A 23,977-nucleotide genomic window follows, 5' to 3' on the forward strand; every position below is an offset into this window, starting at 1 on the left:
CATGCCTGGCACTGACGATCATACCACGCTCAAAGTCGCTTAGGTCACTCGTTTTGCAGGTTCTAACATTCAATCGAACAGTAACTGAATGTCTTGCTGCCTGTCTGCCTGCTTTATATAGCAAGCCACGGTCACTGTCTGTAGGAGCGATCCATTTTCTTGAACAGGGTGGTGTACCTAATAGGCTGACTGGTGAGTGTATGTTAGTACTGTCAGTTCTCTATCCTCTCTAGCGAATTTGTGCATGCAGCTTTATGCTGTCTGATATACAATGCATCTGTGTGTGCATGTGTGTGATCGTACATGTGTGCATGCGTGTGGAGACTCCACCTCTGTGGACTGTCTGCTCTGAACACTGATGAGGGTCCTGAATAACTAATTAATCCTCTAGAGGTGCAATGAGAGAAGAATGGGAAAAAAACACAAACCCACACACAGAGAAGATTGCCACTATTCCCACTGTGCAGAGTGAGACAGTCTTTGCAAATCCAGTTTGACATTTGGCATGGCTGCAGCTACAGCTGTTGGCTTGTTAATTCTCTGTGGAGATCCCGGCTTCCCTCCCCCTTTAATTTGCCTGTTCCGCACAACATCTCTGGAGAGGCTTCCCTCAACATTTCTCTGGGGGAAGCACAACCGCCACTAACTTCACTGGCTGTAAACTATAAACAGAGAAAATCTGTGTATTGAAACTGAAGCATTGGTAGGTAGGTATACAACAGAAATTCAAACACCTGTTGAAACACATTACATTTTTTGGCTTATAACAAAAGGAAGCAGAGCTGTTTGATGCTGATCGCTGAAAGCTTTTCACATTTACTGCCACTGAAATAGCCTTGAACATGCCAGAGCAGAGAATGAACTGACAACCCTGTCCAATGTCCTTTAGAGAAGGGAGGCACGACTGTCACTTTTCCAAGAAGGCCTTTTGGACCTAAACGTCAATGTTGTGAGCAAAAATGTAATAAAAGAATCAGTTAATCAATTCAACTTAGTTACAGTTGCACCTGACTCTGATGTTCCTGTGTTTTTTGGCTGTACTTTCAACTGTTTGTCTCTGCTTCTCTTTCAGACATCCGTGGACTGCAGACATTCCTGGACCAGGCGTCTCGGCAGGGTCTGGACGTGTCTCTGCAGAGGGTGGACCGCAACGTGAGCAGGGTGTTCACCAACCTGTTCAGCACCATGCGGACTGAGGAGCTCAACCGCTACCGGGACACGCTGCGGCGGGCCGTGCTTCTCATGAGCCCCCGAGGAGCACAGGTGTTCATCCACCAGGTGAGGGGTGTGGTCACCAGCATGGTACCCTCTGTTCTGTTTGGGATTAACTGAAAGGTCAAATGGTGATGTTATTTCTATTGGGGGAAATCTCAAATGACTCAGCAGAGGGAGTTGAAATGTGGAGATGAAATGAGATGTACCGTATCACAGGCCAACTGGACAGTGAAACAGGTGAATGCCCTACATATCCCAGAAAGAATTTCAACTGGTTATCATCCTGAAAATTAAGGATACGCATTGCACTGTATATTAATAAATTACAACACAGATAGTGAATACACCATGGCTTTAAAGTTTTGACACTCCTTTGATCTCCCCCCTGTGAATTCCATAGCATCTGTTTTTCTCACTACTAGGTGTAGGTAGATTGTGTGCGATTTGATCTCCATTTCAATTAATTAGAGGCTTTTGGGGGTCATAAAAAAAAGAAAGTTGCCGTCTTGTTGCTCATGACTGTTTTGACAGGTGAGCTGCTTCCTGCCGTGAGACATGATCCACAGCTCAAAGTCTTGGTGGATATGTGCATACCTGCATGCTCAAATGCATATTATATATTTTCCTACTCTTTACTCTTAACAAATAAGCAGTAAGCCCCTTTTCTGTTGTTCCCGCAACCTCAATCACTCTCATAGATTAATAACACACATCCTTCATTTACCTAGCACTCCAGAGGCCAAATTATAATATGATAATGTATAAACCAGCAAGGGAACAAATATGTTAATGATATAGAAAATCATTAAAGGCCCAGTGCAGTCAAAAACTGGATTTCCTTGTGTTTGATATATATTTCCACACCATGAGGTTGGAATAATACTGTGAAATTGTGAAAATGATGATAATGCCCTTTTAGTGTAAGAGCTGTTTGAAAAGAACGTCTGAAATTTCATCCAGTTTTGGTGGGACGGAGCTTTGGCCTGCCTGGTGACATCACCAGGTGTTAAATTTGTTAATAGACCAATGAGAAAGTGAGGTCCAAACCTCTAGGCCAATAACAGCTAGCTTTCAGTTTTCCCCTCCCCACTCAGACCAATCCCAGACAGTCCTAGCAAAATGATGGCTGTAATTACATTACAGTAGCTAATATGAAAATATACTGTTACCGTATGGTAATGCAATTGGATGAACAACACCATAACCATGGCTACGTGATTTGTAATGGCAGTGTTGTCATGGTGATTCCACTCTAAAGAGGGTTGCCAGCTGACATACGACACCTCCTGGTGGCCATGTTGGAAGACCACCACATCAATTCTTCCAATGACGACAGCTGAGTGGCTACCCTAAGCTGCATGATAACAGTGCCTAAAACTAGTCTATTCACTAGTTGGTACATTTCTGTGCAGTATTTGACTGCTCTAATAAGGCAGGAAAGACAATGGGGGGAAAAGTGTTTTTACATATTACCCGCAATCATGAAACACCAAGGAGATAACTCAAGAACTGTCAGAAAAGCGAAGAAACCTTTTTGCCTGTCAAGACCCAGACAGCTGTCAGTACAGGGTATGCTCTGATCATTTCATCACTGGTAAGTCTAATCAATTTCGAGTTTAGTTTAGCTGTTAGCTGTTATGCTAACCAGGTGTTAACAACAAGACTAAGTTAGCCAACATTAGCTAGCTTGCTAAATAGCTTGTAGTCTAGCTATTAGCATGCGTCTCTCTCATAGGCGACGCGTGAGTTTCAAGTTTTGGGGAAGCAATTTTTTCACCATACCTTTATTATAAACATTGCATACATGTATCATCACATTTGCAGACTCATGAAAGCCTACTATTCCTAATGTGATGAGTAGATTGGATAGTTATAATTTATTAGGCTATTAATATAACTTAATCTAATCACTGTGCATGGCTGAGCCCATAGTGGCATAGGCCTATAGGCTATATCAGAAACATTTCTTCTTTCTTTGACCTGGAAAAAATTTGGCTTTTGATAAACACATTTCATGCAATTCTACTTCACTTGATATGACTGGAGACATTAGCAGAATCTTTTTTAATATGACAAATCATGGGGTAGCCTAGGCCTACTCTGCTGAGACTTACAAACAGATCAATATTAACGACCTTGTCTTGAATGCAACCATCTAATCTAGGTCTACGAAAAGGGGACACAAATTGTACAATATGACGTCCATCTAGGCTGGAAGAGGACATTATGCCACATTCAAAAGAACTGGGAACTCGGAAATCTAGACTTCCGACTTCAGTGCGTTCAAAACAACTGGGAACACAGGGACAAAACGAGCTCCGACTGAATAAAAAAATTGTAAAATCAGTGGCCATCCAACTTGGAATTCCAAGTCGGAAACTCAGGCATTTTTCTAGAGCTCTGACTTTCCAACCTGAAGATCACTGACGTCATGATTTGAAAGTTCCCAGTTGTCTTGAAAGCACCATTATTGTCCAAAAAAACTCCAGTGGCACTGACCTAATTATAATTTGTTGAGAACTTCATTCATAAGAGGAAGGAAACTGTATGGACATGACAGCAAAGGACAAAGGCCTCAATGGGATATGACAACCTCCTGTGTTGACTATTGGTTGTTCCAGCCCAACAATATATTGAATCTTTATATGACACTAAAATATCTGAATGAATTAAACAATGGTATACTGTAGGTTGACATGAAGGAGTGATATTCAAACATCAGGTATGCTTTTCATTTGTTTATGTTCTGTAGGTTAACCAGCTGACCTCTATCAAGACACCAATGTCGACTGTAAAGATGAACGATGCTGCAGCAGCATCAGTTTCTACTTCTACTACTTTGTCATTTTCCAGATATGACAGGAGACATCCCTCAGTTAGACAAAATGGTTGTCATATGCTATGACTTGGTCAATCTGAATGATTCTGTTGTGACGTTTGAGAAAAGAGCACCATCACCTTGTCAGCATGACAAAAGTGCACCCTTAAACCGAATGAAGGTTGTAGCAATAACTACTGACTTAACAGAAACATAGTTTCACAGTAATTTTTTTATGTACACATGTACACTACCGGTCAAAAGTTTTAGAACACCTACTCATTCAAGGGTTTTTCTTTATTTTTACTATTTTCTACATTGTAGAGTAATAGTGAAGACATCAAAACTATGAAATAACACATAAGGAATCATGTAGTAACCAAAAAAGTGTTAAACAAAATAAAATATATTTTATATTTGAGATTCTTCAAATAGCCACCCTTTCCCTTGATGACAGCTTTGCACACTCTTGGCATTCTCTCAACCAGCTTCACCTGGAATGCTTTTCCAACAATCTTGAAGAAGTTCCCACATATGCTGAGCACTTGTTGGCTGCTTTTCCTTCACTCTGCACTCCGACTCATCCCAAACTAAATTTGGTTGAGGTCGGGGGATTGTGGAGGCCAGGTCATCTGATGCAGCACTCCATCACCCTCCTTCTTGGTAAAATAGCCCTTACACAGTCTGGAGGTGTGTTGGGTCATTGTTCTGTTGAAAAACAAATGATAGTCCCACTAAGCCCAAACCAGATGGGATGGCGTATCGCTGCAGAATGCTGTGGTAGGCATGATGGTTAAGTGTGCCTTGAATTCTAAATAAATCACAGACAGTTTCACCAGCAAAGCACCCCCACTCCATAACATCTCCTCCTCCATGCTTTGCGGTGGGAAATACATACACGGAGATCATCCGTTCACCCACACCACATCCCACAAAGACACAGCGGTTGGAACCCAAAATCTAAAATTTGGACTCCAGACCAAAGGACACATTTCCACCGGTCTAATGTCCATTGCTCGTGTTTCTTGGCCCAAGCAAGTCTCTTCTTATTATTGGTGTCCTTTAGTAGTGGTTTATTTACAGAAATTCGACCATGAAGGCCTGATTCACGCAGTCTCCTCTGAACAATTGATGTTGAGATGTGTCTGTTACTTGAACTCTGTGAAGCATTTATTTGGGCTGCAATTTCGGAGGCTGGTAACTTTAATGAACTTATCATCTGCAGCAGAAGTAACTCTGTGTCTTCCATTCCTGTGGTGGTCCTCATGAGAGCCAGTTTCTTCATAGCGCTTGATGGTTTTTGCGAAGAAGAAACTTTCAAAGTTCTTGACATTTTCCGTATTGACTGACCTTCATGTCTTAAAGTCATGATGGATTGTCATTTGTCTTTGCTTATTTAAGATGTTCTTGCCATAATATGGATTTGGACTTTAACAAATAGGGCTGTCTTCTGTACAAACAATTTCATGTCAGCACAAGGCATGTACACAATCTAGTATAATGATTAGCCTCATACACCTTGTCTACTGTTATGGTTTTTAAATTGAGAACATATAGCTGAACAATATGTAAACAATGTGTGAGTTAAGCTATTCTCTACTTCAGATGCACAATGTCAAGGGTTGCTTTGCACATGCTAATAAGGCTAATGCCATCATACTGTAGGACTGTAGTTCCCTACTTCAGTTCACTATCCAAAAATAAAGGGTTAGATACATGTAAAAAAAAATCTTTCATGTATAGGACAGACACTTCAGAACAAACTTCCTTTAGATATTTGTTGGGGGACTGTTGTTCCATATAGTTAATCTGTTATTCAATGCATTTGTATTGGCTAATAACAGTAAGGACAAATAAAATGTTTCATTAAACAATTTGTTTATATTTATTTTTGATACTTCAAGTGGTCTAAATATTCAAAATCAAATAGCAAAATGATCATTGGTATGACCTTCTTAAACAATTCCATATAGCTTAGTAGAACTCCCCTTCCCCACCCACCCAGCACAGACAGGGCTTAGATTGTTTAGTGCCAAAATAAGGGGATAGATACATCTTTCCTTTATCTCTCAGATATAGGACAGACATTTCAGAACAAACTTCCTTTATATTTTTGGGGGGGGACTACCTGTTGTTCCATGTAGTACATCTGTTATTCAATGCTTTTGTATGGGCTTAGACAGGGCTTAGACTCTTATGGGTTAAAGACAATTTATGATTGATCGAAAATGTGGTCAGAGGCTCCGTATGGAGGGTGTGGCGCAATTGTGGAGCCTCTTGAGGCATGCAGAGGCCAAATGTAGCTCTGTACCGCATCGCGGTGCGCCTCCCAAATTTTGTAACAATGCGGAGGGCTCCGTATAGCTCCACATTGACACAATTGGTTCACGGTAGGTGGGGGCGGGAGGTCCTGTATAAACACAAACTCACTTCCTTGACAACTTCCTGCTCAACAGCTTTGCTCCACAAATGCCCTGAATTTTACAGAGGCTGTATCACCGTAAATGCTCTACGGTGATATGGCTTCTGAGTAACCCTACGTGCTCAAAGCTGTTTTTTATCGTGGAAAAAGTTATGAAACCTTATTGATGTTTAATATGGATGTCTTTATCATCTTTAGAGTTACACTGAAATTTCCCAATACCTTGCTATAGATTAATCCAAAATAAATTTCTCTCCCATTTCGCAACCATAGGATTGGCCATAAGAGGCAGAATTGATGCCCGCTCCCACTCCAAACTGAAAAATCATATAATTACAAAACATTAAGAACACCTTCCTAATATTGATTCGTCGGGGCATGGACTCTACAAGGCACATGTCCCACAGTTGTGTAAAGTTGGCTGGATGTCCTTTGGGTGGGGGACCATTCTTGATACACATAGGAAACTGTTGATAGTGAAAAACCCAGCAGCATTGCAGTTATTGACACAAACCGGTGTGCCTGGCACCTACTACCATACCCCGTTCAAAGGCACTTAAATCTATTATCTTGCCCATTCACCCTCTGAATGGCACACATACTGTACATAATTCATGTCTCAATTGTCTCAAGGCTTAAACATCCTTCTTTAACCTGTCTCCTCCCCTTCATCTACACCGATTGAAGTGGATTTAACAAGTAACATCAATAAAGGATCATAGCTTTCACCTGGATTCACCTGGTCAGTCTGTCATGGAAAGAGCAGGTGTTCTTAATGTTGTGTACACTCAGTGTATACCCCTGAACGTTATTGTAATGTCTCATAACTGTTTTCTAATCAAAATCTTAAATAGTTTGATTGTTTTCATTCACAGTTGCATTTTTCATGTTTGTGCCACAGCAGCTTAGACCCCAGCTACATTATGGAAGTAAACCATATGGCTATGGTAAACAGTTAACCACTGAACCAAATTGCGTTTTCAGATTGTGTATTTTGGGATGAAATAGTGCTGCTAGTGAGTTTTGGATTTCTAATCTCTTTTAACACTAAAAGCTCTATAGGCCAATGGCCGCTAATTTTTGATTTTGTAAAAAAAAAAAAATCTCCCCCCAAAAAAGCAATGTCCTTCTCCTTCCTTGACTTCCTAAATGTTTGTATTTTACATTGCTTATTTGTCAGAATTTTGAAATCACAAACAGAAGAGTAATTTGAGTCTTTTCAGCAGTTTTTTTCCCACAGCTATTCCCAACTTAACCCGCCAAGACAATGCGTTGTAGGACGTTAGTACCCAGCCAGGCGCTAATGTGTCTCTCTCTCCTCACTGAATGAATGACAAATGGATGGGCAGTAATTGTGAACGTTACTTCACATTTCAATTTAAATGAGGCCTTAGTTATTGATAAGGAGGGTAAAGAGGTTGATTTCATTTTTAAAGACAATAGTGTAATGATGAGTTTGTGTTAGGCCTATTTATCAGCTCTGGTGCTCATGTTTATAGCAAATCATTTGACCACTCGAGTTGATATCATTTTCTTTTATGTTTTACTTTGCAAAAAGGAGCTGTTACGGGACTGTTTTATTTACTATAACTCTATTATTAATCAAATGTATTGTAAAGGAAATGAAACATGCTACGTGTTGCAGTAGGGATTTAGAATAATGCAAAACATATCCTTGACTCTATCCGAGTCGATGAGCGAAGGAAAGCAAACGATGCCAGTCCACCAAATGAATGACAAATGGATGAATGGGTGATAATTGTGCACGTTACTTCACAATCAAATTTAGATTAAGCCTAACTGAATGAGGAGGGCGAAGAGGTGTAATGATGATACAACCATAGTGTAATAATATGTTTGTGTCATGCTTATTTATCATCGTTGGCACTCATGTTAATAATTTGATTGCGCGCCTTGCGGGTTGATACCGTTCTCTTTTACATTTTACCTTGTAAAAAGAAGCTGTTACAATATTACTAATCACTTTTATTGTAAGGGCAACAAAAACAAGCTACATGTTGCAGTAGGCCTTTAGAATAATGCAAAACATCCGTGACTCTATCCAAGTTGATGAGCAAGGGGAAACAAACAATACCAGTTAGCCTGCACCGCTGGCCCATTGAAACTACACCCAAACTATACCAGTTAGCCTGCACCGCTGGCCCATTGAAACTACACCCAAACAATACCAGTTAGCCTGCACCGCTGGCCCATTGAAACTACACCCAAACTATACCAGTTAGCCTGCACCGCTGGCCCATTGAAACTACACCCAAACAATACCAGTTAGCCTGCACCGCTGGCCCATTGAAACTACACCCAAACTATACCAGTTAGCCTGCACCGCTGGCCCATTGAAACTACACCCAAACAATACCAGTTAGCCTGCACCGCTGGCCCATTGAAACTACACCCAAACTATACCAGTTAGCCTGCACCGCTGGCCCATTGAAACTACACCCAAACAATACCAGTTAGCCTGCACCGCTGGCCCATTGAAACTACATCCAAACAATACCAGTTAGCCTGCACCGCTGGCCCATTGAAACTACACCCAAACTATACCAGTTAGCCTGCACCGCTGGCCCATTGAAACTACACCCAAACAATACCAGTTAGCCTGCACCGCTGGCCCATTGAAACTACACCCAAACTATACCAGTTAGCCTGCACCGCTGGCCCATTGAAACTACACCCAAACAATACCAGTTAGCCTGCACCGCTGGCCCATTGAAACTACACCCAAACTATACCAGTTAGCCTGCACCGCTGGCCCATTGAAACTACACCCAAACAATACCAGTTAGCCTGCACCGCTGGCCCATTGAAACTACATCCAAACAATACCAGTTAGCCTGCACCGCTGGCCCATTGAAACTACACCCAAACTATACCAGTTAGCCTGCACCGCTGGCCCATTGAAACTACACCCAAACAATACCAGTTAGCCTGCACCGCTGGCCCATTGAAACTACACCCAAACTATACTGAAACTAATTTCACACAAAATAAGAGTTAGCCTTTAGACAAGATTAAATTGACAATAGTCTAATGAGTGACATTATTATCAGTTGTCAAATTGTAATTGACAGATGCAGGGAAAGGAGCATCACTTTATCAAATCGTCTTTCAGAGTCACATGCAGGTAAAACATTTAGATTTCTGTATAGTATTAGAAAGAGCATATGCTGCAGTTTCTATGACACTTACCTTTGTCAAATAACTCAAAATTCAAGAGGTGCAGCTCTATTTCCAAATGTCACTTTTTCCAAGAATATCTGCGCCGTCCATGCGTTCAGCACATGACCACTCACGTGGCAGCATTGCTCTGGTTAACAAGCAGACTAGTAACATAATAAACGTAAGAATCACTATTTTGTCTTCTTTTAAACACATTATCTCATTTACACAATGCGTCTTTAGACTTGCGAAAACGAAATTATAATGGACTTCTTTGTGATGGAGTTGAACTAGTGGTTTTCTGTTTTTACTTATAGCCTACAGTAGAGTAACATAAACTAATAAAAATACTATTTTGTTTTTTAAAATAGTTGTTTTTTAGTTTTCTAATGTTACCTAAGACCTTTATAAACACAACCAATTAATTATTCTTCTGATAGCATATAACTGTTCGAAAGTTGGCTTTAGGCATACATTTTTCACTAGGACTTTGTAGAATTATTCAAAACATATCCTTGACTCTATCTAAACAAATACCTATTGTTGTTATACTTTTACATGGATATATTTCTTCATGCAATTCATACTTTACAATTGTTTATGGTCTATTTATCAAGCCTTGGTGCTTACAGTATGTTTGTGCACCCTGCAGGTTGATATGCATCTGATGGGTCTGCTAAATGATATTCCCGGCAACGTTCTCTCGCGGGTACTTATAGGCTGAAAGCCATGCAGTTCTAGTGTTAAACATTGGATTTGCCTATTTCTTCTGCATCCGTAGATACCAAGTCTGTGTGATTAATGGGGGCTGACCTAGAGCAGTATTCTTTTGAGACAAGGGCAGATCCCGAAGGGGGCCGGGTCTTTTATACAAAATGTCTATTGAGTTCAAATGGTTTGAGCTACAAACTGTTAAAAGCTATCTATGAAAATATGAGACTCTCACGAACAAGCACATGTAACACATGTCATTATAAAGTAAGGGGTTGTTCTACATAGAAGATAATTGGAAATCACATGACATAGTGTTTATAATACTGTAATAAACTCACAACCTTCACACATTTGTCACTGACTGGTTGGATATTAATTTCCCGTTTAGCAAATAATTGATGTACTTAAAGCATTCATATAAATTCATTTTATTAGGTTTATACTTTGGCAGGCCTTATTTTTTATTGCCATTTGTCAATAAAACTAATTTATGCAAATATTTATGTCAAAATGTTTTGTGTTCTACTTGTAGCTCTGGTTGTCCTGAAAATAAAATGGTAAAACACTTTATTGTGAGGATAAATATAAGGGCTGGACATGCAGATAAATGAAAGTCAGATAAATGAAAAGGCAATTTTTGCTGGAATCTCGGGACTGATAGTGTTGGTGTGCTTTGGGAGAGAGTCTTTGTCGATGTCTCATTTAGTCAGAAAACACCACAGTGCAGTACACCCAGATTAAACGTGCCACTATACGGTACAACCAGTTGCTTTTCCATAATGGTTTACTATTATCAAACATAAGAACAGACTAAAAGCAGGCAGGTAGAGATTCTCAGATTGTCAGTAGCCACTGTGGGGCTTTAGAGAAGCGCCTGTAATTTCAAACTTTGGAGGTAATAAATTGTCTCCTATCTTGATGACCTTGACTGGCAGTGGTGGATTACAGTACTGTGGTTGTAGTTTCCTAATGTCCCGTGATAAATTGTAACATTTTCAATATCTGGCTTTCTATGGGGGGGATACAATATAAATGACCACCTTGGCTTGTCAAGGTAATGTCATTTTTGGATGATTCATCCTATTCATCATTGGAATATTCTCAAGATTGTGTGATGTCATAGTTAAGTCACTGTAAAATATAAATAAGTAGCAGGCAGGATAAATAATAACATGAGACAAGTAGACAGTTGTGATGCTCATGACTTCAAAGGATACAGAGTTGGTGCATGCAAGTTGACGTTACCATGGACTGAAATGATCTTTGCAGGCAGTACCTGAGCATTGACACAGGGAAAACACATTCAATGTCTCAGGGCCCTCAATCATCATTTATGTCTGTTACTTTGTCAAGATGGTGGATGGCTACTTCTTTAGAAAAAAATCTTTACTTGCCAAGAGGAAAATTGATAAGCCACTGATGATTAAAACCATGTCTGAAATGTTGTCCAAGTTGCAATAAACAAGTATGTCCTTGCTCTAAATGTTGTATTGATGCCAAGGACTGTGAAGTGGTTGTGTTCTGTGATTTAAAAGGGATCACTTTGATATGCTATTACGGGCTGCTTTGTAGACGAACAGCGGTGATGACTTGTCTAGCTGAGACTCAGAGCCACTGACATGACAACCCAGGGGTACTATACACCATCCACCCTCCTCTCCCTTCCTGAAGGGATAGCAATAGATAGCTTTTGACAGTTACACTCCCTCAATAATATATATATATATAAACTCAGCAAAAAAAGAAACGTCCGTTTTTCAGGACCCTGTCTTTCAAAGATAATTAGTAAAAATACAAATAACTTCACAGATAATCATTGTAAAGGGTTTTAACACTGTTTCCCATGCTTGTTCAATGAACCATGAACAATTAATGAAAATGCACCTGTGGAACGGTCGTTAAGACACTAACAGCTTACAGATGGTAGGCAATTAAGGTCACAGATATGAAAACTTAGGACACTAAAGAGGCCTTTCTGCTGACTCTGAAACACACCAAAAAAAAGATGCCCAGGGTCCCTGCTCATCTGTGTGAAAGTTCCTTAGGCATGCTGCAAGGAGGCATGAGGACTGCAGATGTGGCCAGGGCAATAAATTGTAATGTCCGTACTGTGAGACGACCACGTGTAACAACACCTGCACAGGATCGGTACATCCGAACATCACACCTGCGGGACAGGTACAGAATGGCAACAACAACTGCCCGAGTTACACCAGGAACGCACAATGTGCTCAGACTGTCTGCAATAGGCCGAGAGAGGCTGGACTGAGGGCTTATAGGCCTGTTGTAAGGCAGGTCCTCACCAAACATCACCGGCAACAACGTCACCTATTGGCACAAGCCCACCGTCGCTGGACCAGGTAGGACTGAAAAAAAGTGCTCTTCACTGACGAGTTGCGGTTTTCGGATTCACGTTTATCATAGAAGGAATGAGCGTTACACTGAGGCCTGTACTCTGGAGCGTAATCAATTTGGAGGTGGAGGGTCCGTCATGGTCTGGGGTGGTGTGTCACAGCATCATCGGACTGAGCTCGTTGTCAGTTCAGGTAATCTCAACGCTGTGAGTTATAGGGAAGACATCCTCCTCCCTCATGTGGTACCCTTTCTGCAGGCTCATCCTGACATAACTCTCCAGCATGACAATGCCACCAGCCATACTGTCACGGCCGTCGAAAGAACTGGACCAAAGCGCAGCGTTGTGAGCGAACATATTCCTTTTTATTAGGATGACGCCGACAAAAAACAATAAGCAATACAAAACAACCGTGAAGCTTAAGGGCTATGTGCCACAAACAAAGTTAACTTCCCACAAAGACAGGTGGAAAAAAGGGCTACCTAAGTATGGTTCTCAATCAGAGACAACGATAGACAGCTGCCTCTGATTGAGAACCACACCCGGCCAAACACAAAGAAATAGAAAACATAGAAATAAAGAAACTAGAATGCCCACCCTAGTCACACCCTGGCCTAACCAAAATAGAGAATAAAAGCCTCTCTATGGCCAGGGCGTGACATACTGCTCATTCTGTGCATGATTTCCTGCAAGACAGGAATGTCAGTGTTCTGCCATGGCCAGCGAAGAGCCCGGATCTCAATCCCATTGAGCACGTCTGGAACCTGTTGGATCGGAGGGTGAGGGCTAGGGCCATGCCCCCCAGAAATGTCTGTGAACTTGCAGGTGCCTTGGTGGAAGAGTGGGGTAACATCTCACTGCAAGAACTGGCAAATCTGGTGCAGTCCATGAGGAGGAGATGCACTGCAGTACTTAATGCAGCTGGTGGCCACACCAGATACTGACTGTTACTTTTGATTTTGACCCCCCTTTGTTTAGAGACACATTATTCCATTTCTGTTAGTCACATGTCTGTGGAACTTGTTCAGTTTATGTCTCAGTTGTTGAATCTTGTTATGTTCATACAAATATTTACACATGTTAAATTTGCTGAAAGTCAACACAGTTGACAGTGAGAGGACGTTTCTTTTTTTGCAGAGTTGATATATATGTCCTTCCTTAATGTTTTGTCAAAGTCAGTGAGTTACAGGTGTGAAATAGTGTAATAGGAAATTATGGTCTGGAAATTGCGTTCACTTATGTTTTAAGGTATTTCGAAGTGTCACTCTTCTTATTTCCTCCTCCAGAAGAATTGGTCGTTCCAGACTTCAGTGAAAGGCAATGTGGCTGTTAAAGGGATAGTTACAAAATTACACGTTGGTTTCCTTTCCCTGTAAGCAGTCTGCGGACAAGGTATGCCAGAAATCCATGCTTTGGTTTAGTTTCCCTGGCAGTGTTTCTACATGTCAAAATCATCCGAAAGTAAAGTGAAGCTCGACAAAGGCAGTTATAGATGATTTTAACATAATGCACAAAAATGTTAATATCAGTCCCATGATTTGAATGGTATTTGTGCCACAAATGCTAAAACGTTAGTGCCAGGTAAACTAAACCAAAGGGTTCTTTCAATGGTGGATGGATGACTATGTGGACATAAACTGGATGGAGACTGATTACTATGTTGTAGATTTAATCGTCAACTGCACACAGATACAGCCATGCATGAACTGACCTAGTTCCTGTTCTCTCTTTTTCAATTAACTCACATTCCACTATTCACAAAACAGCAAGGTGATTGCTAGCTAGGTAAATACTCAATAACTATTACAATTCCAAACAAATGATTCCACACACTTTTTTACTAACCAACAGTGAAACAGAAAATAACAACTTTCATAAAATATACCTTCAAAGGTATGGATTGCTTTCATACATTTTCCATAGACCGCTTACAGGGTAAGGACACCAACATGTCATTTTGTAATTTGGGTGAACTATCCCTTTAAGAGCATGACTATAGCCTGAAAAGTAGCACTGTGTCATCTTGCCCAAGGGTCCACCAACCCAATTTTATTCCTGTCAAAAGGTCTATCCCTGCTGAGATAACTACTCCCTCTGTCCAACATCTACTCTATTCTTAATATGTACTGTGGTATCAGTCTGTGGTATTGATATCCCTATCTTTCTCTTTGCTTAATGTCTACCCTCTCCCCAGTGTCACCTCTAACTGTAAAATCAACTTCTGTAGTGTTAACATTCTCATTATAATAAACCCTAACCACTCTTATCTAGACTCTAGACTCTGGGGAGAGAATGGAGACTAGGGAGAATGGCTAAAGTGACAATAGATGGAAGGGGAAACTCACCTCTTCATCTATTGTCACTTTAGCCATTTTCCCTAGTCTCCATTCTCTCCCCAGAGTCCAAGAATCCACTCTCCCCAGTGTCACAGATGGTAATCTACTCTCCCCAGAGTCACAGATGGCAATCCACTCTCCCCAGAGTCACAGATGGCAATCCACTCTCCCCAGTGTCACAGATGGTAATCCACTCTCCCCAGTGTCACAGATGGTAATCCACTCTCCCCAGTGTCACAGATGGCAATCCACTCTCCCCAGTGTCACAGATGGCAATCCACTCTCCCCAGTGTCACAGATGGCAATCCACTCTCCCCAGTGTCACAGATGGTAATCCACTCTCCCCAGTGTCACAGATGGTAATCCACTCTCCCCAGTGTCACAGATGGTAATCCACTCTCCCCAGTGTCACAGATGGTAATCCACTCTCCCCAGTGTCACAGATGGTAATCCACTCTCCCCAGTGTCACAGATGGTAATCCACTCTCCCCAGTGTCACAGATGGTAATCCACTCTCCCCAGTGTCACAGATGGTAATCCACTCTCCCCAGTGTCACAGATGGTAACCTTTAACCTTTGGACCTTCCTGAATTTACTGATGTGAGATGGAAAGGGCTGGACATGACTTGTGCTTGTTATCACCAGATGATTTATTGCCTCAACACAGAACACAGTGATGGCACCAAAAATCTGTTTCCAAGCACAATCCGCCCACCGCTCTTCCAATGATCCATCACTACTACCCAGCTGCAACCCTGCCCACAGTGTTAATCAAAGTGGCCAACTATAATTAAGCATTTCCAATTCTGTTTTCAGCACTAGCATTTTAAACACAAGTATATGTCTCAGCACAGCTATCCAAAAAGAGTTTCTATCTCAATTAGACTAGCCACAATGATAATGAAGGTCGCTGGTGTTGATTGCTTAAGTGGCGTCACTTGGAGGAAGGGAACTCCTCATTTTGGGCACATAAAGTAGTACTACAATAGCAAGGTAAGTGTTAGACATTGAACAGAAGATTCAAATCCAACTCAATTGCAATGCAACCTAGCATGTCCCCATGCTGGTTTTGCGCTGGTTTTGCCATTGCAGCAGAATCAACATGGGGATATTTTGTTATCCCAGAAGATATTATGTGAGCCTCAGTTGAGTTTTAATCCTTTTTAAGGATACATTATTTCATTATTGTATACAACCACTCAGTGTTGGATCTCCCTTAATTATCCATAAGATGTGTTGTTAATCTTTTAATGCAAAGGGACACTGCTTACGTTTAATGTTAGTTCATCATGACTTCCAAATTCATCTTACCAAATATCTACAACATATTATGAAAACCAGGGCAGCACACATTTGTCTGTTCATTATTTATATTGATCAACATGAACAAATCCCACTTAAGAGGGATGTAAGTTGGAAACATATATGAAAAAGTTTCCAACTTTTTGGAAAATTCTAAGATGAATGTTGGATCTAGGGTTTGAAAAATAACTTGCACTCATGCATGACATAAGGTTCTATATTTATTTTCTTAGTCAACCTTGTGTTCTGTTTCTTTGTGTTCTTGAACATATCCCTGTCTTTCATTGTTCATTGATTTCTCCTGTGTTAGTTACTCACCTGGTCTCATCAGCTCCTTATTATGTTCAGATCATTCTGTTTGTGCCTTTGTGTGGTATTGTTCATTTTGACTCCACTAAGCCTTTTCCTAGCTCGTTTGCGAGAACGAGTCCTAGTTTTGATTCACCTGCCTGTTTGCCTACCTGTGTATCAATCAATCAATCAATCAAGTTTATTTTATATAGCCCTTCGTACATCAGCTAATATCTCGAAGTGCTGTACAGAAACCCAGCCTAAAACCCCAAACAGCAAGCAATGCAGGTGTAGAAGCACGGTGGCTAGGAAAAACTCCCTAGAAAGGCCAAAACCTAGGAAGAAACCTAGAGAGGAACCAGGCTATGAGGGGTGGCCAGTCCTCTTCTGGCTGTGCCGGGTGGAGATTATAACAGAACTATGCCAAGATGTTCAAAATGTTCATAAGTGACAAGCATGGTCAAATAATAATCATGAATAATTTTCAGTTGGCTTTTCATAGCCGATCATTAAGAGTTGAAAACAGCATGTCTGGGACAGGTGGCGGTTCCATAACCGCAGGCAGAACAGTTGAAACTGGAATAGCAGCAAGGCCAGGTGGACTGGGGACAGCAAGGAGTCATCATGCCCGGTAGTCCTGACGTATGGTCCTAGGGCTCAGGTCCTCCGAGAGAGAGAAAGAAAGAGAGAAGGAGAAAATTAGAGAGAGCCAAGATTTTCAAAATGTTCATAAATGACAAGCATGGTCAAATAATAATCAGGAATAAATGTCAGTTGGCTTTTCATAGCCGATCATTAAGAGTTGAAAACAGCAGGTCTGGGACAGGTAGGGGTTCCGTAACCGCAGGCAGAACAGTTGAAACTGGAATAGCAGCAAGGCCAGGCGGACTGGGGACAGCAAGGAGTCATCATGCCCGGTAGTCCTGACGTATGGTCCTAGGGCTCAGGTCCTCCGAGAGAGAGAAAGAAAGAGAGAAGGAGAGAATTAGAGAGAGCCAAGATTTTCAAAATGTTCATAAATGACAAGCATGGTCAAATAATAATCAGGAATAAAAGTCAGTTGGCTTTTCATAGCCAATCATTAAGAGTTGAAAGCAGCAGGTCTGGGACAGGTAGGGGTTCCATAACCGCAGGCAGAGCAGTTGAAACTGGAACAGCAGCAAGGCCAGGTGGACTGGGGACAGCAAGGAGTCATCATGCCCGGTTTGCCGTGACGTATGGTCCTAGGGCTCAGGTTCTCAAAGAGAGAGAAAGAAAGAGAGAACGAGAGAATTAGAGAGAGCATACTTAAATTCACACAGGACACTGGATAAGACAGGAGAAGTACTCCAGGTATAACCAACTGACCCTAGCCCCCCGACACATAAACTACTGCAGCATAAATACTGGAGGCTGAGACAGGAGCGGTCAGGAGACACTGTGGCCCCATCCGAAGATACCCCCGGACAGGGCCAAACAGGAAGGATATAACCCCACCCACTTTGCCAAAGCACAGCCCCCGCACCACTAGAGGGATATCTTCAACCACCAACTTACAATCCTGAGACAAGGCCGAGTATAGCCCACAAAGATCTCCACCACAGCACAAACCAAGGGGGGGCGCCAACCCAGACAGGAAGATCACGTCAGTAACTCAACCCACTCAAGTGACGCACCCCTCCTAGGGACGGCATGAAAGAGCACCAGTAAGCCAGTGACTCAGCCCCTGCAATAGGGTTAGAGGCAGAGAATCCCAGTGGAGAGAGGGGGACCGGCCAGGCAGAGACAGCAAGGGCGGTTCGTTGCTCCAGAGCCTTTCCGTTCACCTTCACACTCCTGGGCCAGACTACACTCAATCATATGACCTACTGAAGAGATAAGTCTTCAGTAAAGACTTAAAGGTTGAGACCGAGTCTGCGTCTCTCACATGGGTAGGCAGACCGTTCCATAAAAATGGAGATCTATAGGAGAAAGCCCTGCCTCCCGCTGTTTGCTTAGAAATTCTAGTGACAATTAGGAGGCCTGCGTCTTGTGACCGTAGCGTACGTATAGGTATGTACGGCAGGACCAACTCGGAAAGATAGGTAGGAGCAAGCCCATGTAACGCTTTATAGGTTAACAGTAAAACCTTGAAATCAGCCCTTGCCTTAACAGGAAGCCAGTGTAGGGAAGCTAGCACTGGAGTAATATGATCAAATTTCTTGGTTCTAGTCAGGATTCTAGCAGCCGTATTTAGCACTAACTGAAGTTTATTTAGTGCTTTATCCGGGTAGCCGGAAAGTAGAGCATTGCAGTAGTCTAACCTAGAAGTAACAAATGCATGGATTAATTTTTCTGCATCATTTTTGGACAGAAAATTTCTGATTTTTGCAATGTTACATAGATGGAAAAAAGCTGTCCTTGAAACAGTCTTGATATGTTCGTCAAAAGAGAGATCAGGGTCAAGAGTAACGCCGAGGTCCTTCACAGTTTTATTTGAGACGACTTTACAACCATCAAGATTAATTGTCAGATTTAACAGAAGATCTCTTTGTTTCTTGGGACCTAGAACAAGCATCTCTGTTTTGTCCGAGTTTAAAAGTAGAACGTTTTCAACCATCCACTTCCTTATGTCTGAAACACAGGCTTCTAGCGAGGGCAATTTTGGGGCTTCACCATGTTTCATTGAAATGTACAGCTGTGTGTCATCCGCATAGCAGTGAAAGTTAACATTATGTTTTCGAATAACATCCCCAAGAGGTAAAATATATAGTGAAAACAATAGTGGTCCTAAAACGGAACCTTGAGGAACACCGAAATGTACAGTTGATTTGTCAGAGGACAAACCATTCACAGAGACAAACTGATATCTTTCCGACAGGTAAGATCTAAACCAGGCCAGAACTTGTCCGTGTAGACCAATTTGGGTTTCCAGTCTCTCCAAAAGAATGTGGTGATCGATGGTGTCAAAGGCAGCACTAAGGTCTAGTAGCACGAGGACAGATGCAGAGCCTCGGTCTGACGCCATTAAAAGGTCATTTACCACCTTCACAAGTGCAGTCTCAGTGCTATGATGGGGTCTAAAACCAGACTGAAGCATTTCGTATACATTGTTTGTCTTCAGGAAGGCAGTGAGTTGCTGCGCAACAGCTTTTTCTAAAATTTTTGAGAGGAATGGAAGATTCGATATAGGCCGATAGTTTTTTATATTTTCCGGGTCAAGGTTTGGCTTTTTCAAGAGAGGCTTTATTACTGCCACTTTTAGTGAGTTTGGTACACATCCGGTGGATAGAGAGCTGTTTATTATGTTCAACATAGGAGGGCCAAGCACAGGAAGCAGCTCTTTCAGTAGTTTAGTAGGAATAGGATCCAGTATGCAGCTTGAAGGTTTAGAGGCCATGATTATTTTCATCATTGTGTCAAGAGATATAGTACTAAAACACTTAAGTGTCTCTCCCGATCCCAGGCCCTGGCAGAGCTGTGCAGATCCAGGACAGCTAAGCCCTGGAGGAATACGCAGATTCAAAGAGGAGTCCGTAATTTGCTTTCTAATGGTCATGATCTTTTCCTCAAAGAAGTTCATGAATTTATTACTGCTGAAGTGAAAGCCATCCTCTCTTGGGGAATGCTGCTTTTTAGTTAGCTTTGCAACAGTATCAAAAATAAATTTTGGATTGTTCTTATTTTCCTCGATTAAGTTGGAAAAGTAGGATGATCGAGCAGCAGTGAGGGCTCTTCGGTACTGCACGGTACTGTCTTTCCAAGCTAGTCGGAAGACTTCCAGTTTGGTGTGGCGCCATTTCCGTTCCAATTTTCTGGAAGCTTGCTTCAAAGCTCGGGTATTTTCTGTATACCAGGGAGCTAGTTTCTTATGACAAATGTTTTTCGTTTTTAGGGGTGCAACTGCATCTAGGGTATTGCGCAAGGTTAAATTGAGTTCCTCAGTTAGGTGGTTAACTGATTTTTGTCCTCTGACGTCCTTGGGTAGGCAGAAGGAGTCTGGAAGGGCATCAAGGAATTTTTGTGTTGTCTGAGAATTTATAGCACGACTTTTGATGCTCCTTGGTTGGGGTCTGAGCAGATTATTTGTTGCGATTGCAAACGTAATAAAATGGTGGTCCGATAGTCCAGGATTATGTGGAAAAACATTAAGATCTACAACATTTATTCCATGGGACAAAACTAGGTCCAGAGTATGACTGTGGCAGTGAGTAGGTCCAGAGACATGTTGGACAAAACCCACTGAGTCGATGATGGCTCCGAAATACTTTTGGAGTGGGTCTGTGGACTTCTCCATATGAATATTAAAATCACCAAAAATTAGAATATGATCTGCTATGACTACAAGGTCTGATAGGAATTCAGGGAACTCAGAGAGGAACGCTGTATATGGCCCAGGAGGCCTGTAAACAGTAGCTATAAAAAGTGATTGAGTAGGCTGCATAGATTTCATGACTAGAAGCTCAAAAGACGAAAACGTCATTTTTTTTTTTTGTAAATTGAAATTTGCTATCGTAAATGTTAGCAACACCTCCGCCTTTGCGGGATGCACGGGGGATATGATCACTAGTGTAACCAGGAGGTGAGGCCTCATTTAACACAGTAAATTCATCAGGCTTAAGCCATGTTTCAGTCAGGCCAATCACATCAAGATTATGATCAGTGATTAGTTCATTGACTATGACTGCCTTTGAAGTGAGGGATCTAACATTAAGTAACCCTATTTTGAGATGTGAGGTATCACGATCTCTTTCAATAATGGCAGGAATGGAGGAGGTCTTTATCCTAATGAGATTGCTAAGGCGAACACCGCCATGTTTAGTTTTGCCCAACCTAGGTCGAGGCACAGACACAGTCTCAATGGGGATGGCTGAGCTGACTACACTGACTGTGCTATTGGCAGACTCCACTAAGCTGGCAGGTTGGCTAACAGCCTGCTGCCTGGCCTGCACCCTATTTCATTGTGGAGCTAGAGGAGTTAGAGCCCTATCTATGTTAGTAGATAAGATGAGAGCACCCCTCCAGCTAGGATGGAGTCCGTCACTCCTCAGCAGGTCAGGCTTGGTCCTGTTTGTGGGTGAGTCCCAGAAAGAGGGCCAATTATCTACAAATTCTATCTTTTGGGAGGGGCAGAAAACAGTTTTCAACCAGCGATTGAGTTGTGAGACTTTGCTGTAGAGCTCGTCACTCCCCCTAACTGGGAGGGGGCCAGAGACAATTACTCGATGCCGACACATCTTTCTAGCTGATTTACACGCTGAAGCTATGTTGCACTTGGTGACCTCTGACTGTTTCATCCTAACATCGTTGGTGCCGACGTGGATAACAATATCTCTATACTCTCTACACTCGCCAGATTTAGCTTTAGCCAGCACCATCTTTAGATTAGCCTTAACGTCGGTAGCCCTGCCCCCTGGTAAACAGTGTATGATCGCTGGGTGATTCGTTTTAAGTCTAATACTACGGGTAATGGAGTCGCCAATGACTAGGGTTTTCAATTTGTCAGAGCTAATGGTTGGAGCCTTCGGCGTCTCAGACCCCGTAGCGGGAGGAGTAGAGACAAGAGAAGACTCAGCCTCAGACTCCGACTCGCTACTCAATGGGGAAAACCGGTTGAAAGTTTCTGTCGGCTGAATGAGCGACACCAGTTGAGCATTCCAACAGCATTTCCCTCCAGAAGCCATGAGAAAGTTGTCCGGCTGCGGGGACTGTGCGGGGGGGTTTATACTAATGTTAGTATCTGTACTTACTGGTGGCACAGACGCTGTTTCTTCCTTTCCTACACTGAAATTACCCTTGCCTAACGATTGCGTCTGAAGCTGGGCTTGTAGCACAGCTATCCTCGCCATAAGGCGATCATTCTCCTGTATATTATGAGTACAGCGACTGCAATTAGAAGACATCATGTTAATGTTACTACTTAGCTTTGGCTGTTGAAGGTGCTGACGAACCATGTCCAGATAAAGCGTCCGGAGTGAAAAAGTTGAATGAGGGGAAAAAGTTGCGATGGAAAAACTAAAAATATAAACAGTAATTAAAAAGAAGAAAAAAAAGAAAAAAAAACGTAAAGTTGTCAGCTAGCAAAGTAAAGTTGGCAACAAAACGCACAGCAACACGTCTGCAAATTCAAGAGGAAGTGACGTTACTCCTGACGTATGACCATTGCCTGCCTGGGACCACGATTCCTGCCTTCTGCGAAGGCGAAATAAACACATGCCGCGCTCTGTCCATGAATCTACACCTTTTTCTCCCTGAATATTCATTACAGAAATTGTGCTAGCCTTCCAGCTGACCTTTGTACTGTATGTATTCATTTCTATGAAATACTTTTTGAATGAAAGGCATGTTGATTGTAGAATTAGCCCTGTCTCAAGAATGGGACTAATAACTCAGATATCAGTGCAGTTATAAAGTAAATACAAGCTCAGCACATACACAGTGTATTGGCTTGTGGTTGTTTCTAGCGTGGATATGAACACATTTTCATTCAGACAAGAATGAATGAATAGTACGTTGCTCACCACCTACTCTCCTTTTGATTGTCTTGTACACAAAGATGCACCATCTTGTCTTGGTGATGAGATGCAACCAATGGATGCGATCAGATGCAACCAGCGGTGCAAAATTTCCCAGGAAATCCATAGAGTTCAGGGCAATGTGAAGCTGTGAAGACCCAAAAGGACCCGGTGGATGGGGGCAAAGGTGGCTGCGGTGATGCCTGTCTTGGTCAAAGGGGTCCCAGGAGTTTATCTTGGTTACTGTTCAGTCTTATCATTCCTCCTCTCTGACTGTAGAGCAGCCACTGTTGGCCTTCTGTCCTCTCCCAGTGCCCCTGTATGTGACTCTTCAATTCCCTTTTCTTCACAATAACATCATGACAAATTGAGCCTGCCATTGAGCGATCTATCATTGCCTTACATCTCATCCTCCTTTGCCCTCTGCTCTCTCCCCCGCTCCTTCTTGCAGAGATTCTCTAGTTGTTCTTTTTCCAACAGATGGATCTTAATGTAATCACCTTGTTGCAGGAGAACTTTCCTGCATGCAAGAAATGTAAAACTTATAGTGTATTTGTAATTTCAGAATTAAATGTTTTATCAAACCCCCAAAAAATGGCCATTAATTATAATCCACATAATAATTCACATTTCCTGTTGCTGCAGGATTATTTTCCTGCTGTAGCAAACTGGCTCAAATTAAGATTCTACATCTGTACTTTCTTCAGAATGGTTTCATGTGTCGCCCTCTGTGCTTTGTATATTTCCCGTTCAATATTCTGATATTATTTTGACTCTCGTCTCCTTTTGTATCAAACTTTCTCATACCCCTCTCTACCTCTCTCGCCCTCTCTCTCTCTCACTCTACCTCTCTTTCTCTTGCTGTGTCTCTCG

General features: G+C 42.0%; 1 protein-coding gene across 1 annotated transcript in view; it reads left to right on the forward strand.

Annotated features, from left to right (window-relative positions):
• The window catches only part of LOC120017797 (glutamate receptor ionotropic, delta-1-like), a 161,940-nt gene that overhangs the window by 42,051 nt on the left and 95,912 nt on the right, over window positions 1-23,977 (forward strand). The window contains exon 3 of the mRNA XM_038960769.1: window positions 1,073-1,278. Within this exon, the coding sequence (XP_038816697.1) occupies window positions 1,073-1,278 (206 nt within the window). The remainder of the gene's footprint in view (window positions 1-1,072; window positions 1,279-23,977) is intronic.

This window comes from Salvelinus namaycush, chromosome 22, assembly GCF_016432855.1.
Source record: "Salvelinus namaycush isolate Seneca chromosome 22, SaNama_1.0, whole genome shotgun sequence".
In the NCBI taxonomy this organism is placed as follows: Eukaryota; Metazoa; Chordata; class Actinopteri; order Salmoniformes; family Salmonidae; genus Salvelinus; species Salvelinus namaycush.